The sequence below is a fragment of the Coturnix japonica genome, chromosome 3 (genome assembly GCF_001577835.2).
Source record: "Coturnix japonica isolate 7356 chromosome 3, Coturnix japonica 2.1, whole genome shotgun sequence".
NCBI lineage: Eukaryota > Metazoa > Chordata > Aves > Galliformes > Phasianidae > Coturnix > Coturnix japonica.
The window spans coordinates 100,378,728-100,398,915 of NC_029518.1; the positions used below are offsets into that span (position 1 = coordinate 100,378,728).

A 20,188-nucleotide genomic window follows, 5' to 3' on the forward strand; every position below is an offset into this window, starting at 1 on the left:
GACACCAGTGAGATGTGAGCCTCTGTCTGAAAGATATGAGCAAAACGGGGAATATTGATGCTTGTGAAGCCATGCTGGGTTAAAGACACCAGTGTAAGCCATAGAGGGTCTGTGCAAAGATATTGGATCTGTTCTCTAAATGGAATGGTTATAGTGGCTGAAGTTACTCCTATGGTATCTTGGCCTGAGCAGGAGTAGTTAAATTCCAGCATAGCTCCATGCTGACACAGCGTGGCATCATGCTGCCAAGTCCACCTTGCCATCTCCTCACTGCAGCTCTGCTCAGTGCAGAAATACTTATTCCCCATCAGACTATGAGTCTGCACAGACTTTGAATTCAGTAAACATATTCTCTGCACACTGTAGTACAAGTCTATCTAAACTGTGCTTATATGAGTAGACAGTGATGTTTCTTCTGCTTTATGCACCAATTTGGCTACTTCCAGCTTTTACAAACCAGCTAAACTGGTATCTGAGAACCTTGGCATTAAGATCTCCTGGTCTGGAGATTCTCAATATTCTGCCAGGAATCAGCTGGATTTCTGATCTCCTCAGCCAAAGAGTAGAAGATTGCTGTGGTTCTGAGTGCATCTATTTGCAGAAAGCATGGTGGAAACCTACTATCAGCTCAACTGGCCTAGTGAATAACAGCCAGCATAGAGATGATCTTCTTGTCTATCACTCAAAGCTAAAAAGTGTTATGGGACTCCAATTTAATGTGACAAAATATCATCACAGACATGAAATTCTAAAGCCATCACTCAATGATTATAATTAGCCCCCGGCAAACTCCTCTGAATACTAAAAGGACTATAAAAGGTGAAAATTCCCTTAATTAGCAGAGATGCAGAAAATGCACCAGTCTGACTCATGGCTGAAAGTCTCCAATTAACCTGGCCCAGATTGAGATGATTAGGGCAGCTCTGATTGTGCAAAAGAAATAAACCCAGTGTGGCATTAAGTCCTGTACTTTTCCATCCCTGCTCCTACTCCGCAGAGTTGCATTCTGGCACATCTCTTATGAACACAACATTTCCTGACCTGCTGCAGGAAATCAAACCCAAATCTAGCAAACCCTGATGACACCTTGGAAATGATTTCACTTATTGAGAATGATTGGTACAACAAATTTCTACCTGGATATCATGCAGTCCTGTTCAAGCCGTCCAGTTCTGTAGCTGGTAAAATGACTATCCTGACTAATGAGAGCAGGAAGCTACAACTTTTCTTATGGTGGCAGTTTGTCAAAGCATCTCACACTGTCCTGCTGATCATTGCATCATCGAGGCTGAAAAGCTGCTTCAAGTGGACTGAGCATACATCTAAGATATGCAGTGAGCACATCTCATGGCTTGATGAAGAGAAGACCACAGCAACCCCTTTGCATCCAGACTGCGGGAGCACCGCCCTGCCCTGCTGGCACTGTACTGCAGTGCAAGTGCTGCAGTGTGTGGGAGCAGAGGATTAAACTGGTTTGAACAACAATAACACAGATAAAAGGGATGACAGAGAGTTTGGGCACTTCCCCAGCTTCTCAGAGGTGTTTGGTTTGTGCAGACTGAGGTAAGTCTGCACAATCTGCAACTCTGTCCCTGCAAGACAAAGGGGATCCATAGGGAAGAAGGGGACAGGCTCCTTAGCAGGGTCTGGCAGAAGAAGGGGAAATGGCTTCAAGTTCGAAGAGGGGAGATTTAGGTTGGCTACAATGAAAAAATCTTTTCCGGTGAGGGTGGTGAGGCACTGGAACAGGTTCCCTAGTGTTGTGGTTTTGCCCCTGTCCCTGGAGACAGACAAGGTGAGGCTGGATCTGCTGGTTTCATGGAAAGCTGCAGCTCCTGGGCCAGCAGCAGCTCTGCTACATCCCACTGGCTGTTGTGAACACACAGTCCCAAGGAAGGTGGTGTGAATAGCCCTGAAACCATAAAGGAAAATTATCTCTCTTTGTTTCACCTTCAGAGATGTCCAATAAAATAAGAAGAACGGAGAAATGGAGAACATTGTGTAGCTTATATCAAAACACTTAAATAAAAGCAGAAAATGGAAAGAATGACTTACAGCAATGCTACTAAATGAGCTGGTTAAACCGTGATACAGCACACAGAAGACAGAGAGCAAAACCTGAGGACACAGCCATCAATAGGTGAACAGGCGAGCTGCATTTGCTGTTATACTGTGCAGGAGGACTGACATCAGCTGGGATTCTTGGCTGTGCATTCAGGAACCTCTCTGATAAGCTGCTTGATATCCAAGAATGGGGAACATCTGCAATTGATTAACAGGAGCATGCTTGACCTGAGGCGCACGCAGATATACTGCTGCTGCGGCGGGTCTGTTGTGTAGGCTGTGAGCAGAGGGTGCAGTTCCTGAATTTCCAGACAGAAGCACAGCAAATTGCTGCAGTCCAACCAGCCAATTGCAGCACATGCTGTAGAATTTTGGCAACAAACAGTATTTCATGACTTGCAATTCAACTGAAGAACCTCAGTGTAGTATTACTAGTGTGTGTTTCTTTCACTCAGTATTATCCAGGGTTCTACAGCATTTGATGACCATAAGACCCAAAAGTTAACACTTCATATCAGGAAATGGGAACTTGCTGCTTTTCTTTCATCACGGTGAGTGACACCGCAGCAGCAGCAGAGGTGGTTCTCCAGCAGTGCCACTCTTTGATGGCTCCTGGGACCACTGGGATGGAAGAGTTACCTGGGGAAATGGAAATTGAATGGGAAAGAAGTGCCCATAGAAGGAGAGGTGGGAATAGCTATCTTTAAGATTCCATCCAACCCAAGCCATTCTAGCCATCCTGCGTACCTGCAGAAAGCAGCCTGATGAGGAAGGACCGGTCTGTGTTCTGGGTCGTGTGCCCTCTCCAACTATTACTATCCGTTATTATCAAAACAAGAGAAGTGACAGCACAGGGGCAGGGGCAGATGGACAATGTTGTTCACTACGGGGTCGGGTTCCCTCAGCTTCCCAGGGCTGATCAGAGGAAAACTGAGAAGGCAGTGCCCCAGTGCTGCCTTTAATGCTAAAGAGGCTGAATACTCCAGAGTAGTGGAAGGGAGAAGTGAAGGCTCAGAGAGAACTTGTCGAGAAAGGAGATGTTGGCATGAGCAGCTGGGATTGGAGGAACTGGGTCATGTCCTATGGAGGCAATTACCTATTCAGTTCTGGGAAACATCCAGAATGGCTTCAGGGCAGCTGTAAATGGCTTATCTGCCATGGTGTGTGAGGGCCCATATGCCAGCTCAGGGCTGCCAATCCCATCACCCACACTTCCCAGTCTCTAAGATGCCCAGTGCTCCTTGTGAGGTTTCAGTTGCTGGCTCTGCCCACGCTCTAACCTTACAAAAATCACCCTTTGCATTTAAGACTAAATGTGAGGAAAGAGGTTTCTTGACAAACTGGTCCTGTGATGTGAATTAATACTGAATATCTTCCCATTAAAGAAAGGGAAAATTCTAATATTAAAGAGGAATATATTTTATTGAAGAATTCAATAAATTCTTTCAAAGACATAAGTATTTGGTATAGAGTATCAAGCTCAGTAAAAGTCTGTTATACAAATATGCTCATGGTATAATCTTGAAAAATATTAACAGTTTTCAGCAACCAGGGAGCTTTATGAGGGAGGAAAAAACAATATTGACTCACGGTGTTTATTCGTAGCATAGTAAAGTTGCCCACACCTGAGAAATTTCAGTAATTAAACACCTAATGCTAAATTCATACAAGGAAAGGTTAAGCAAATTCTATAACTTAAATGGAGATGGAAAAGCAGATCACCGTGGGCTTAAAGAAAGAACAAACATTACATTTAATTAGAGTGTAAATGGACATAAATAACATTTGGAAGAAATGCCCTTCATCTGCCCCTGCAGCTCTTGCCTAATTCAGCCCATTTGGCATCCCTCGCCCTGCAGTGACACCTCGCTGCTCACAACCATTGACTTGCCATGTTCTGTCCACCCAGCTCCCATCCCAGAGCCCCCATCACCTGGTAAAGATGCCCTTCCCCAGGCACAGACAACACTCAAACTCATCCTTACCCATCATCTGAGAAGGCTTTATCAGCATCTTCACTGCAGTTCCTATGAACGCAGGGATGAACCTGGCACCATAACGGATGTGTTCTGCACAGATACCCACCACCCACCCAGGGCTGCTGCTGGATGCCCACATGGCCTCCTGATAAAGGACGCCTGCAGTGCCCACTTCTGACCCTAACAGCCAGGAGGGGAGGACTTGCTGTCTGTTCTGAGTGTGTCTGAGCTTGGACGGATGTATTCCACTATTTCCCTTTGGTGTGGTTGGACCCTTCCCCAGCAGGTTGGCTGCAGACATCTCAGGGAAAGACTCATGTCCTGAAAAGTTACTGTTTGTCATTGGACTCTTATGCACTCGTGGTGCCTATGTCACTACTGAGCTTGATATTTTAGGGCACGGGTTTTTAAAAGCTTTTTACTTCTTAAAGAACAACGTAGTTACACTGAACCACTTGACCAATGTAGAGAAATACACTTTTAAGAGAAGAATATCTCCTTGTCTCTGTCCTCAGCCTGTAAAAGGCTTACATGAATGTCCTTATAGATCCTGACGACTTTACTGAAGCCGGAGGGGCTATTCCCAGTGTTTCTGGCTTGGCAGAATTATCTGCTTTTGCAGGAATGGGTACCTAGTCTGTCTTCCGGGTGTACAGAGCCATCCCTCGCCCTATGCAGCCCAAGGACTTGTAAAAGTCTCTGCTTCTGTTCCATTCATGTCACCACTTACATTTAGTTGAATTAAAAAGCAACAGGTGATGCCATGACAAGTTCTACGCTGGGCACAAAGCCAGGCTTTCTTTTTACTGGCAAAGCTGGCTTCAGCTTCATCAAGCAGTTCCTCTCTGATCTGTAATAGAGGCTCATCCGGCACTTCTCCAGAATATCACTTGAAAGAAATAATGAATGACATTAAATGAAACTTTCATTATTTTTTTTCCTTTTAGAAATGAGCTCTAACATCATAAAATACCGTATTCTCATTCCGAGTCAAATACCTTCCTATTTTTTCCAAGGAAAGTGCTCAGCAAGTCTTTGTTCTTGCCTGTCTTTTATGACTGTAACAAATCACTAAAATGTCCCTGAGTTGTCTCACATCAGGGAAACTGAAACCCTGAAAAATAGATGTTCTTGGCATAGTCTTCCTATATATTGTGAAATTGCTACTGTAATTGTAGGATTTAGTAAGTTATGGAAGAAAGGCCTTTTCTTTTAAGGCCCCTTTTTTCTACTCGGCTCATATTTAAATTGAAGCAGAGATAAGAGCCTCCTTATTTAGCTCGGTACTTAAACACATGCTCAACTCCAAAAATGACCCAGTCCACGAGACTTAAGAATGTGATTAAACGAAGCCATTTATCTGAGTGCTCTGCCAGATTAAGATCTCCAGAAATAAAACTCCAGTGTTGTATAGGCAGCATCCTGCTCTAAAGCTCTAGCTTTGCTATCACACCAAGCATTGGCAGGGGGTGCCTCTTGGACCCCGGTGGAGGCTGGCATGTCAGTGTCCGCCAGTGTCAATGCTGCTGGACTGTCCTATGATCTGTAAAATAGGTAACTGCAAACAGACAGTCTGGTGGTAGCGGGCTGTGGGACATGACAGCACCCAGAGCATAGCTGGGAACTGCCAGCTTTCCAGGTCAGACTTTCCTGGAGGCTGGATGGGCTTGAAGTTGAATTCCTGTGTCATGCCATAGCCTGGCACCACCTGAGTTAAGGGACTGAGCTCAGGCTGCTGGTTGGCGACCCTGCACATAGCAGGGCATTGGGACTGGATGAGCACTGTGGGCCTTTGCAACCCAGGCCATTCTATGATTCTACAATTCTATAATTCTACAATTCTATGATTCTATGGTTCTATGATTCTGTGCACACACATCTCTGAATGGCAACATGCCAACCTCTCTGCTGCCAGAAGCAGGGCTGCCACACTGCCTTCTCCTGGAATTATCCTTCTCCAGCAGAAGCTGTGCTAATGCCTTCAGGATTTTAGTACATGAATGCTGCAGAATCGGATGTGTGCCGAGGAGAACCGTGCAGCTGGTACAGCCCAAGTGCTGGCGTTGCAGGTAATGGTGACACCGTTATCAATCTGTGTTGGAAGCACTGCCTGCAGTACCCAGCAGGATGGTGCACTGGGGCTGAAGTTAAGCAGTATACTGTTGAAGTGCCATTAATTTTTTCTAGTAGGGCTGTATCAGCATTTCCACTAGAAAGACTTGCTTCCAGAGCCTTCTATAATTCAACCTGGAAAATGTGCTCTGAGCAGAAACTTGGCACAAAATGCTCCTAGCAGGGACAGTATTTCCTTTTTCAGGGCATGAACAAATATCCATTAAGTTCTGTTTCTGAGACAGAACCAAAGTAAAGCTAGGCCTTTAAGATAAAGGAGTGCTGAAAAAAAATGCCTACAGTAAAAAGAATACAAAGAGTAGAAGTTTGTGAGATAAAAATTGCAGAAAAATGAAAAATTAAGCTTAAACATTTTCTGAGCTTTCTTATAGACAACATTCTGTTTCAAGAATGTTTTGAGCTATTTGGGTACCGTTATCAATTAACTAGCTCTGTACCCAACCCTGTACCAAAACCTTTGATGCATCCAAGCATCCTCCAGTTATTTCAATAGGGTTGAGTGCTCAGAGTTTTTAAAAAAATAAAAATTAAAAAGAAAAATTTTGAAGAGGTTAAGAGTGTACACAGATGATTAAAGTAAGTTGAGCTGCGAAGGGAAGATAGCCTGAGGGAGCAAGGAGGAGAAACTTTCTTTAATGAGGAAGCACGAGGGAAATGAGAGTAGGGTGAGTGTGTTGGTATGGCTGAGGGGAGGCAGAAAGCAAGGAACGATGGAGTTCAAAACTGACATCTTCCCTTTTTTCAGCAGGATTTTGCTGCTGGTCTGGGCAAGGAGATCAGATCCCTGTGTTTAGCCTGGAAACACACAGCCTACATCAACCCATGGTTAAGGAGCAACATTACACACTGCCACAGATGAACATCTGAGTACCACAATGGATCCTTTGTAAGCAGTGAAGGAGGTAGAAAGAAGAAAGCCTTGTGGATTATGAGGGATATCTTGCCAAAATCTTACTTCTACCTGACTAGTACGGTCAGAAGTTGCACTTCTCCAGTGTCAGGCAGCTGGGATGATGTGTGGGACTGTGGCAGAAGAAGTGGGGATCTCTCATAGCACACCACTGAAACTCTGAATTTCCTTCCCACGGGTGTGTGAAACCCATGATGGGATCCCTTCCTTGCTCCAAGAGGAGAACAGGTTATGGAGCGACCCATACTGAGGTGGGCAATTTTCACTCGCTTGGTTTGTGATGTTCTTTTATGTAAGACTATGATGCAAAGAAGCATTCTGGGTGATGGATGAGCTTCTTTCCATATTCAGTCTCCATTCCTGTTTCAATGACTCCTTGCCTGAGTAAGATGGTACTGACAGAATCAAAACCCTGCTTATTGCTTGATTACTTCATCCTCCATACAAGTTGTCCCACTTAGTTTCCATTTCTCTTTAATCTGGAAATTTCCATCATAGAACATACTTCTGAGACAGCCTGAACATCATCCTATATTGAGCCTTTGTGGAGGATACACTGCCCCTTTATTAAGAACCCCTTCTCCATAACATCAACGCATCACTTGTTGCTTAACTTTGCTTTCTCTTAGTGTTTCCTAATACATTCTCTAATGAGAGCTTGAGGTACTCAAATACCTAGTGTTGCAATGAAAAAGAACTTATTAAAGTTTATAATTGCAAAAAAATAATAATCAAGGAGACTTAGCATGGTGCTTCCATAAAGACAATAAGCCAAGCTGTTGTCATAGTGAAATATGGAATAATTCCATTGCAATAAATCTTAATTAAGCTAGAGTCAGTACTCAGTGTGACTTAATTAAGAGCAGAAAAGTAAGAGCCTTCTGGGGAAAAGGGGAACACTGATTATACAATTATTTTCCTTCACATTTCTTTTCCCCCAATCTTTCCATCTCACTGAAGAAAAATTTGAACCTAAAGTTGCTTAAGTTATCTCAGAAATATATTAGCATGGCAAGTTACATCCATCCCACTTAGGAATCTTCTGAAATAAAAAGCTGAGAATGACTGTCTAGAAGACAGTCTCTTTAAATTATACATGCAAGGTGCCATGCACATATTCCTATCCTGATCATAAAAATATGTTGCTTTGTTAGGCAATAGATCTATGAAACTTCCTTGAAGTTGGACACCCCTGGACTACAGAGGTGAAGTCCTCACTCTTACAAAAAAGACAGAGGAGTAAATTAGTTACAGTTAGAACTACTTGCATGGAAAAGTGTAATGGAAAAAATTACACAGGACACCTCCACTTCAGCTTCCTGAATGCAGCATGCAACAGTGGCTGTACAGTGCAGGCAGATATATTCCACAAGCATATCAACAATGAAGAGGTCCATTTGTTGTGGTTTCATTTCTCACTGGCTATAAAGCATGCAAAGCCAAATATATCGTGATATAGTGGCAATAAATCTGTTGACTTCAGCAGAGTTGTCTCAACAATGAATTTAGACAGTATCAAGGGAATGAAATCAAACCAAGTAGGAAAACACACACAGGGTCCTTACCAGCTTATTTAGACTGTGTCTAGAAACAGACATTAATGGAATATGTGCAATATCCCAGGGGACCTACTGTAACTGGTAAGAAGTTTATAATGAAGATTCAATACCTAGCTTGGATCAGAGTGTCAGCCTGTTTGGGTATGTGCACCGTGTCCTGTCTTCACAGTTGCTTATGCAGCTCCAGTTCAGTAAACAGGTGCTATGTGGGTGCAGATGAGGATAGAAATTATTCAAAAACATTGAAAGAAGAATAAAAAGAATGGGAAGACATTAATAAGTATGGTCTCTCTGCCCCAAAACTGTTCCCATATGACTGAATTACAGAAGAAAATGATCTCTTTTTTTTCTCTTGAGAAGTTTTTCTGGGTCCATAGGGACTGATATATCTGCAGAAGTAGCAGTGGCAATGTTCTTTCCTGCAAAAGGACTGATAAATAAAGTAACAAAATGGCATCAGTGAAAGGTGTGGTTTGTTTTGCACTGCACTCCTGCATTACCTTCAGAATCAAAATCTCCTTTCTAAAGAGTGTATTCTGCATATTTTGTGTCTGTTGTATACAAGCGCTACTGCACAAGCTTGATATTGAGACCACCACATTTGAGCATGCCATCAGCACTGACAGCTGATTCCTTGGCTCACCAGTCCCTACCAGGGGAATTCCAGCAACAAATTTATAAGCTCTGTTCTGCATAAAGGCCTCATATCCAGTCACACGCTTTGAGCTGAGTTACACCAGGGAATTATCCTTAAAATAGACGCTTGGGAGGCAAGACTGTAAGGCCTTTTTCTGTTCTCTTTCACTTGGTATTTGAACACTTTAAGTGGGGTTAATCTCACCAAACTTGGATGAGCTGGCATTGCTGATGTGCCTGAACTAAACACCCTGAGCTTCCTTTATCACCAATGGGTAGAAACAGGCATTTTAGAGGTGTGATTCATGCACAGCTGTAAAATGGGTCAGAGCTGCCTGTCACTCTATTATGACCACAAAAGAAGCTCAGATAATAATATCATCTTCATTGTCAGCATCCAAAGTTAGATGAGATGAATCCCTGCTTTGATGGCTTTGGAAAATGCTACTTCCTTCAATACAATACATGACAGAGATCCTTGGGATACATCTGTATGGTACCAGAAAAGGCCATTGTTATGTATGGGGCAGGTGAGAAAAAGAACATCTCCAGAAGTGATACCCAGGGCTCACAGTTGTGCTACAATTGTCAGGTTTTGGATGGATAGTGGAGGAAACCTTAGAAGAGCTACAGAAAACTTGATATTCAGAACCCAGAAAGGACGGATATTGCACAATGTCTTTGAGATGCAGATCAAAGTCAGTAAATACTTCCCAACAAGGGACACATGTGAGCCATATCTCAACATTAAAACATCCCCTGCTCCTAAATCTACTGAACTATCTAGATCTTAGTTTTGCAGCTGACTCTTTCAATGTCTTGTGTCAAAGCAATAACGTTGACCTAGTTACACCTGAAGTTTAGATCTGGATTCAAACTTAGGAAGTTTTACCAGTCTAGAAAACATATCTTTCTCTAAAACTTGATGCACACAAAAAGTCCCTTGAACAATCAAGAACTTTGACCACTCTTATAACACAGAGGTCATTTTTTTTTGGCAAATGGTAATGGCAAAATACAGAAAAGACAAAGAAGAGGAAAAACTGCATATCTTAGAAGCAGCTGATGAGCATTACATCTGCAATGGCTTTTTGTGCTGCAGGTGAATTTCCTCTGGATCTCCCCAACCACAAAACAGTAGAAAGAGGTGGGAGATGCCACAGAACAAAGAATCAACTTGCAGAGATTTTTAGTGAACGGTATGTACAAACCCTCATCAGCAGACTCTGCAACTCAGTGAACCATCCACAAACAAACACGTGTACACATTGTGGAAGGCGAATAGCTTCCAGACATCTTTAAATGTACCCACAGGTAATACAAAGTAGTCATAAACACTCTATATAGTGATATCTTTACATAGTGTCCTCACGGATACTATATATTTAGGAAGACGCTGCTCATGTAGGTGATGCTGTACCATATTCCAGAGAGTAGAAAGCAAGCCCTTTTAAAATACTGGAAGGGAAGATGGACATGGCAAGCTCCAGTGGAGGACTGGGCCGAGAGCAAACTGAAATGGCTAGATTAGTTTTCATCCCTTCTCTTGGGTTACTAAACTGTGTAGCTTACAAAGCAGAGAAAGTCATTCATCATTCATCATTCTTTACAGTACAGTTTCCATCATCATGTAGTAACTGAGGATTTACCACATTCTTTTGTGAGATTTCTACTGCCAGAACAAAGCTTTGTATTGCAGACAATCAGCACTCAAATATTTAGGAATAATAGTATAGACATTCCTCCCTTCCCTCCCCTTCCCTTGTGGGACTGATCTGTCTTTTTGCAACTGGGAGTTCCTTCAGTCCCATGCAAACCCTAAAAGGTTTTTTTGTAACCGTTGTTATTTGTTGATTTAACGTAGCAAATGTTTGACTGACATTTTGCTCAAAGAAGGGGAAAATCCCACTTCCTGCAGCACATAGCAGGGATCAGCAAACATATCCCTTTGTCTGTTGGACCAATTACATAATAATAGTACTGTGCGGGTGCTCCAGAGCTGACTCAGCTGTAACACAATCACATTATGTCTGTGATATGCAATCCATCATTACATTTAAAGCACCAGCTTGATTAATATTCAGTATTTCATGTCGACACTGATAAATGAGGATTCAGAAGTGTTACACTGCAGGAACCGCAAGCATTGCTGCAGTGGTAATGGCCTGGGTTGGTTTCGTGGCATCTGTTAATTCAAGGGGAATTTTGCAATTCAGAAATGCCAGAGTGTAGGTATGGAGATAACTACCAGCTGTGGCCTCGTGGGATAAATGTCATCTGTCACTTTTAAAGAGACTATACGTTACATTTCCAAATGACCTATTGCAATTTCTTCCCCTATATGAACAGGATTTTTCTCCCTTGGCAGTACAGCTTTGCCATCTAAATTCACATTAACTGTAGCTGTGGTGCTATAGATACACACGGCATACTGAAATTGGGAAGTACTTTGGCTTAGGCTGATTCAAACACCTACTTCCCAAGTGCATAGGTTTTATCTTAAACAACTTGCTCAAGAAAACAAGGAAAAATACCACAGCATTTTTAGGATTTGTTCCCATTTCTCACTTTGTTTTGCTTTGTTTTGTTACGTTCTGTTTTGCTCTGGCCAATTTTATCAAAGCATTCTCTTTTTCCCCTACTGTTTACTTAAAGGTAATTTTTTTTCCCACCTTTGCTTCAGCCTTAAATATGACAGACCAAGTAATTCCCATTAGAGCTACAGTTTGATATTCAGGAACATTTAATGGCCAATAAACTCTTCCCTGGTGGAGAATGAGAATTCAAAGTAAATATCTGTGGCTGTTTTCGCTTTCATTATTCTTTGTTAAAAAAAGTTTGCACCTTGATGTGTCATGAATACCCCTTCTTGATCTTCTTTGCCTTGTCAGACCTGGCCAGCACAAGCAGCTGAGATCTTTGCTCTATTTTCCCTGCATCTCTGTGCAACGCTTTTTTAAAAAGAGAAAATATTATCTTTTTTTTTCTTGTTCTGAGCCTTTCAGACTGCTGTCACGTGATCAGGATTCTCCTGAATCTCTATGCATTCAATCTCTTCTCGTTCCTTCCTTTTGGCTCGTTTCTTTTTTTTGTGGTGCTTTTTGGAAGGTGGGAAAAAGGTTAGAAAGACGGGCAAAATAACAAAACAGTGCAGAAGTGTGCAACTGCCGGCAAGCAGCAAGCATTTGAACAGTGTGAAGGTCAAGTTTGAAGGCACAAAGAGAAGGGGGACCAACCCAATAAGAAAGGAAGAAACGTTCTGCAAAATGGCTGTCCCATGCTCTTGGAGGGAGTTCTTTATACATTGAGTTCGGGTGTGCTCGGTAGCTAGTACAAATGTATAAAGCAGGGGTGCACAGTGATCTATGGCAAAATTCAAGGTGTAGATAAGGCACAGTATAGAAATGCAATCCATGTCTACATTCCACAAGGTCATCAAGCCAAGGACGCCCAGCTCTATTGAGGTGACGCTGAGAATTAACCAGAAGTTTCCCAGAGGATGGATAACCAGGAAAAAGGTCAGTATTAACACCAGCAGGATGCCAAAACCAGAAATCAGGACAGGCATAGTTACTGATAAACCATAGTGGTCCATGAAAACAAAGGTGGGATTGAACACTATGAACTTGATGCTCTGTATAAGAGAGAGTGGTCTCAGTTTCTCCAGTAATTCCACTGCCTCCCTCTGTGTGTTTTCACTAGTCCTGGCCACCAGGTACAAGCGAGAAGCTATTATGTTGTTCTCATCTCCAGCTTTAGAGAATATGATGTCATTTTTGAAGTGCTGGAATTCTGGCTTTTTTAAAAAGGAGCTCTGGAGGATACTGATAAAGTCACTTTTGTTAGTTGCACTGATGTTACCCACTCGAAGGAACTGGTAATACTGCTCGATCCAGGACACTGTGTTGAACCCTTGGCTCAGTGTTTTTAGATCTTCTTGCACAGTGCCATTCCAGTACTCCAGAGGTTCATAAATATAGAATCCTATCACCGGGCTGTAGTTGCTGAAGTACTTTTGCTGAATGAGGGCGTAGGAGACGCTTGGAGACTCACTGGCAAGAAGGTTAATAATGTTGGCTCCATCATTAATCTGTAAGCACCCCATAAAGGAGAAAGAGGCATAGATGAGATACAGTATCACCACAAAAGGCTTGACGTAGATGTTGGTAATCCACTCATTATAATGCTCCCGGAGGAAATGCTGGATAAAGTGATGCTGGTACGGGTTGGTCTCATGATGAGAAGAATGTTGATGGCCATCATTCATCATGGTCTGAAACCACACAGGCTTTCGGTCCAGGTACTCTGCTGAAGGGATTTTACAGCAGAAGATGCTGTGATAACGGTTCTGCTCCAACTGGCCAGCAAAGACCAGGCAGGAGCCAAAGAATGAGAAGATATAGAAGTAGTTCAACAGGATGGAGACACACATGTTCTGGCAAAAGACTTTTACAGCTTCAATGTTAGTGAAAGGGCTTGCGCCCATGCCAAAGGCTATGAAATACAAGGAGCTTGTCATTGTATAGGACACCATGACATCTGAGTAGGCATCTGCTACTCTGTCTTTGAATGGAAGATTCTCTCTTGTTCGACGCCATCCTGAAAGAAGTTCAAATACTCCTTTGGTTCCATGACCTGAAATGAGAAAACAAAGCATATACATATGCATAGATAAAAGAGATCCCACATTTTCATCCTCTGGATGTAAATAAATAAAAAGCCTGAAAATCCCTATGCTCATCATCCGTGCAATGAAATGGTGAAATATCATCTCAGAGACACTCAGTGATCTTAATGGACAGTTCTGAAGTGCCAATATAGGATGACGGTAAACATTACGTTGAGCTCATAATCATCGAATGGCTTGTGTGGGAAGGGACTGCAAGGATTTCCAGGTTACAGCCCCCTGCTGCAGGCAGGGTCACCAAATGCTAGATCAAGCACCACATCAGGCTGCCCAGAGCCCCATCCAGCCTGGCCTTGAACGCCTCCAGGGGTGGAGCATCCACAATCTCTCTAGGCTACCTGTTCTAGCACATTACCACCCTGAGGGAAATAGAAAATTTCCCTCAGACATTTAATCTAAATCTTCCTTCCTTCAGGTTAAAACCATTATTTCCTCTTGCAATGTCACTATCTACTGCTGGTTTTCCAGGTTTCCCAGGCTGCAGACATACACTGCTAGCTCATGTTAAGTTTTTCATCTACCACGACACCTATGTCCTTCTCAGCAGGGCTGCTCTCGAGGAGCATTTGTCCCAGTTTGTATGTATACTTGGGATTACCCTGACCCAAGTGCAAAACCTTGTACTTTGCTTTGTTGAACCTCATTAGGTTCACAAGGGCCCACCTTTCGAGTTTATCAAGATCCCTCTGGATGGCATCCCTTCCTTCTGCTGTATCAATTGCATTGCTCAGCTTGCTGACATCAGCATTGATAAAAATGTTAAAGGGTGTTGGTGCCAAGATGAACCCATGGGAGACAGCGCTCATCACTGGCCTCCACCTGGACATAGAGCCATTGACCACAACCCTCTGGCTGCAACCTTACAACCAATTCCTTATCCACTGATTAGTTTGCCCTTCAAATCCATATCTCTCACAGAATCACAGCATGGTTGGGTTGGAAGGGACCTCCAGGATCACCAAAATCCAACCCCCACCACAGGCAGGGCCACCAACCTCCACATTGATACCAGCCCAGGCTGCCAGGCTGCTCCAAAGGTTCTTATTTTATGTTGAGTCCTGAGAGCTATTTTTAGGAGTGAGGCTTTTTACTAGAAGTGGAGGCTCAGAATGCATTTACCGTCATCTTACTCATCATAGCCACAGTCCAGGAATTCTACAGCAATTAAACTTAGGGACAGAATGGTAAATTTGAAAGTAAGCTTACTGGAAATATTCAACTTGTTATAAATATTCAATATACACACATACAAATTCATAGGTAGTATATGTGGAATACATACATATTATAAAATACACATACTGCGTACATATTCTTCTGTTATACATGCACAAGAAAGCATATTATGCTTACATATAGTATGCATATATTGTACCTATACTACGCATTATTGAGTACAGAAAGAAGTAGAAGATAACAAGTGTTTCTGTCCCTGTTTTTGCCTCTCCACTCTCTCAGGCAGAACTGCATACAACATAGCAGGATGTAATTTTCTCATAATAAGCCAGAAATATGACAAGGATTTTTGTAAATAATGAAATGCATAGTAGTGAAAAAAAAGGCTGTTGAGTTTGTCCTCTAATCTAAATTGTCTGGATTCATGCAGCTGCCCAAAACAGGCTCCTGACTGCCATTCTAGTAAAGGGAAATTACAGCATAAACTGTCAAGTTCTGAGAATGTTACTTGCTTTACTGCAAATCAGTGTCCCCAGTGAAAGATAAACATATGGTAGTACAGAAATGCTGCAGTTAGCAAAATGCCTGTGCAGAAATACTGCTCTCGTATGAATTGGCATCCTGGTTCAGGAGGGATCTTGGATTCCCTGGTGAGTTAGGCATGAGTCAGTTCAAACTCCCAAAGCACAGCTGTCTTGCACACTGTCACATTTGGACTGTCAAGCAGAAAGAATGGTCTCCTTGGGCTGAGCAGAGCTTCAACAACTTGGCCGTGATTTTATATTATGCTTAAAGCAACAGTGGACATACCCTGTGGGATGTGGACTTTGCACCACAGTCAGTGCCCACACCCTGGCATGGATTAACTGAATGGCATATGAACTGTATATTCTCTTTTGGGGACAGCAGTGCACAAACATCTTCCTCAGGTGTCTGTGCTTTCCCCATCTCCATCTCATGACTGATTTTGGATGGTCCATTTTCAAACATTCCCGATTAAGAGCCCTGTAATATATGACGTTATGTCATAAAACGTGTTCAGATCCCAAATGGTCATAACAAGGTTCTTGCCCCTTCTCTTCCAGTTTTAGGGACCCCAACTTTCTCTTCTCCTTCTCTTATGAGGGAAGCTGAGCACTGGATTTCTGCTTCTACAGCTGCTGTCCTTCCACCCACCTCCCTGTCTCACCCACTGGGGGCAGAAGAATCACATTCAGTAGAGAAGTTTTTTTCTACTGCAGTTCCCCTTCTCGTCCTTGCTGTCCCAGGAACCCGGCTGGGATCTAAGACAAAAGGAAATCATGAAACTACAGAGCTCACATTGGGAACACATTCCTTTTCTTTCTTTAAGATGACATTAGCCACTCTGTGTCAAGCCAAGCATTGTTCTACCTCTGGATCTGACAAAGTGTAGGGACTTTATATTGTTAAAGAAAAGGATGGTGGAAGCAGGGCATATATAGAGAAATTCTTTCCCAATTCAGAGTCCAAAATACTGGCATTCAGCTAAGAGGCCTGCCAGAACCACAGGCTGTATTTGCAACACCATGTTTGGAGGCACTGAATTACCCTTATCCATCTTTCAAATCCAATTTTAAATTCCATCGTACTTCTGATCACCAAAACCTCCCACTACGAGAAGATTCAAGACTTCACTACTTGCTGAACAAAAACAGGCTTGTTTTTTCTTGGTTCCAGCACTCAGCCAGTATAATTTCATGGCCGAGGTCAGCAAAATGTAAACCTGATTTTCAAGAACAATGATTTTCACGGCAACTGCCATCTCAACTGCCATCTGATGCATGTGTCCTCTGTTCCTGGAGGTTCCTGTGTGAATATTCCCTTCAACCATCCCACTTCTGACATCTCCCCTTGACCACGTGTACACAGATACGTGCCTGCTCGCTGGCTGGCTGTACAAGATGTATGTGCTAATTTGCCAGCGACATAACAAATAGTTGAGTCTCATTGTCCACTCTATGAGAGGAGAAACGGGGATTTTTTCTTCCTTTTAGAAATCAATTTGCTCAGACCTTCTAAAAGCACAACGGTAGGTGAGATTTTCATCCTTCTTCCATAGGCCTCTCCATGGGCCTGTTGCTTGAGGGTACTCAGAGATAATAACTGCAGGAGCTAAAAGGGATTGGTGAAGTCAAATAGAGAAAAAGCCAAATTGTTGGGAGTGTTAAAACAGATGTTGTAGATCATTCTGAAATCTTTACAGTGGAAATTTATCAGAAGCCCTTTAGCAGAAACAGCTGAAGTTAGAATGAACTGGCATTTTTCAGCGGGGCTGTAAGGGAAGGAATGTTCTAACATCTCTTTCAAAAATTTGTGATAGCAGTGATTTTTTCCTGCTTATTCCCAGGTCTCACTTCTCTTCCCATCTAAAAGGTTATGTTCACAGTTGCACTTCTACCATATTTTTGTAGTGATTAATATCTGAATTTCAGAGTGCCAGGTTAGGATCTTATTTGCCTTCTTGGCCAAAGGGTCACATTGCTGGCTAATAAAAATGTGTGTGAAAGGAAGAAGCAACAGTATCCACCAGTGCATAAGTTGTGTTACATCTACTCCTCATTTCCACAAAGGATAAGAATTCTACTTTTGTTTGTTTTTTTTGGATTGGACACAGACCAACATTTTCCTGATATTTCTGATGTTTTGGACACCACAGTCTCTCTGTGAAATTGTATTCAGTTCCATCACTGGTGTCACTCACAAAACTGACAGTGGAGTTACATTCAGTGCCCAGTTCTAGGAAGGTTTAAAGGTCTTTGGCTTTGGGTCAAAACTGTCAAGTTTCTCCAGCGCTAACATGGCATGAATTAAATACAGCAATACTTTATTTGACAGATGAGCATCAGCCTATGACTACCTGAGATGAGAGAAGACAAATGACAGTATAAGTCTATTATTCGTGAGGTTAAGGGAGCAGGTAAGGGAAGCTACAGTGAAGGTAGAACTGTGGATGGATTTTGCTGTCTCAGTTTTCAAAACAAAATTACAGCAAGATATATTAAATACGTTTGAGGAGAAAGAACCCACAAGAGAGAAATAACATATTAATCATAGAACCACAGAATCACAGCACGGCCTGTGTTGCAAAGGCCCACAGTGCTCATCCACAACCCCCTGCTGTGTGCAGGGTCACCAACCAGCAGCCCAGGCTGCCCAGAGCCACATCCAAGCGCCTTGAATGCCTGCAGGGATGGGGCATCCACAGCCTCCTTGGGCAACCTGTGCCAGTGCGTCACCACCCTCTGTGGGAAAAACTTCCTCCTAAGATCCAACCTAAACCTCCCCTGTCTCACTTTCAAACCATTCCCCCTTGTCCTATCACTGTCCACCCTCACAAACAGCTGTTCTTCCTCCTCTTTATGCACTCCAACAAGAGAGGGAATGGCTGTTATTAAATATCATTTTATTCTATTAAATTTATTCAAGCTGGAGAAGCATGGAGAAATTGATCATTTTCAAGCCAAGTCAAAGCAATTTGTGACCTATTCATTTAAAGAATGAATGTAGATGAGATGGTCCAAGAATAACAGACAGGACACACATAGCAACCGTTTCTTCAAGAAAAAGACCTACAGAACTTAATGTCCATCAGATTAATCACTGTCTCAAAAGATAAATGAATAAACGTTTTTCCTGATACTGATTTATGAAAATCAAATAATTTCAAGTCAATAATTTCTCACTTTGAAAAGAAACTGGCCTAATGAGAAGGAGACCTGATATTTATCTTTGTAAATATTTTTGTATCTTTCTCCTGGATTTAGTAAGTTTTTAGTACTATTGCACTAAGTATTCTGACAGGAAAATGAAGAGAATATTGCCTAGAGGAAGATAATGGAAATATATCTTCAAATGGTTGAAACTGTACATGTAGAGAGTTGTCTCCAATGATCAATTCTCAGGAGGATGTTTTAAGTGAGATGGCGTCAAAGATTCACCCTGGGGCTATTTCCTTTTGGTGTGAATGCTGCAGAATGCGCACGTGAGTCTGAATGGAGGAGGATTTCAAATCCTCTGCAGAGCAAGATTAGAATTTAAATGGTCAGAAATTTCAGGATGTCAGTGAATGAAATGCAGTGTAGACAAATGTGCAGTAATGGACTTTGAGAGGAAATCGAACGAAAGGAATTCATACCAAGGAATAAGAGGTAAGCAAGAAGCAAGAGGTAAATAAGCTCTTTTGGGGGCTATGAGGATCTTCAAGGTGGATAGGGAATAAGTTAATGATAATATTTTTTACATGTAAAAAAGTTATCTTTGACTTTATTTAAAGGAAAACCATTTGAGATTCACGAGACAATAATTTTGTTCCATGTGATGGAAGTTTTATCGATACGGGGCGCGATGCTTTTAAAAGAACTTTGAAAATGTGAGATGAACACCTTGGCAGTAAAATCCATAAGTGGAAACATGTTTGTAAAACACAGAATGCACGAAGAAAAGCTCAATCAATTGCCTTTTTTTCTTTTCTTTTTCTTTTTTTTTTTCTTCTCCCTGTTGACTAAAATTGAATGGGGACTCACACCATTTAGTGTGAAAAAATTATTAGGAAGAGAACAGAAATTAATTGTTTTCTATTTCCACTGGGATGAGGACAAGGAATCACTGGCTTCATTTGCAGATAAAAAACATTAGAAAAACAAATCTTTCCTTCTTCAAGGTTCACTAAACACCAGAGCACACTGTCTAAGAAGGTCGTAAAGTCTTCTTTGCTGCAAGGCTGAAAAGAAGGTGGGATTAAGAGATGTCAGAGCAGGTGTTCAGAGTGTCTTAGTGCTGTGTGGCTGTTCCTGAAGTCTCTTACATCCCTGTTTTGGCTCAAGATACCAGAATGCTTTGACATAAGAAACTTGGGAGTACATTACTGTGAAAACAAACCTACCTTCAGTGATGTCTTCATCACTTCATCACATGAAATCATGTGCTTTCATTTTTGATTCTGCTAATTCCTTGGTTTAGGAATTTGATCTGAATTTATCATTCAGAGTGGATTTGTCAGGACCTCGGAATGAAGCCACCAGGC

At 42.2% G+C, this 20,188-nt stretch overlaps 1 protein-coding gene across 2 annotated transcripts in view; it reads right to left on the reverse strand.

Annotated features, from left to right (window-relative positions):
* Positions 1 to 240: 240 nt before the first annotated feature.
* Positions 241 to 20,188, reverse strand: part of PTCHD4 (patched domain containing 4) — an 83,465-nt gene continuing 63,517 nt past the window's right edge. For both annotated transcript variants that reach the window (XM_015859941.2, XM_015859940.2), the window contains exon 3: positions 241 to 13,916. In XM_015859941.2, the coding sequence (XP_015715427.1) occupies positions 12,283 to 13,916 (1,634 nt within the window). In that variant the 3' untranslated portion in view covers positions 241 to 12,282. The remainder of the gene's footprint in view (positions 13,917 to 20,188) is intronic.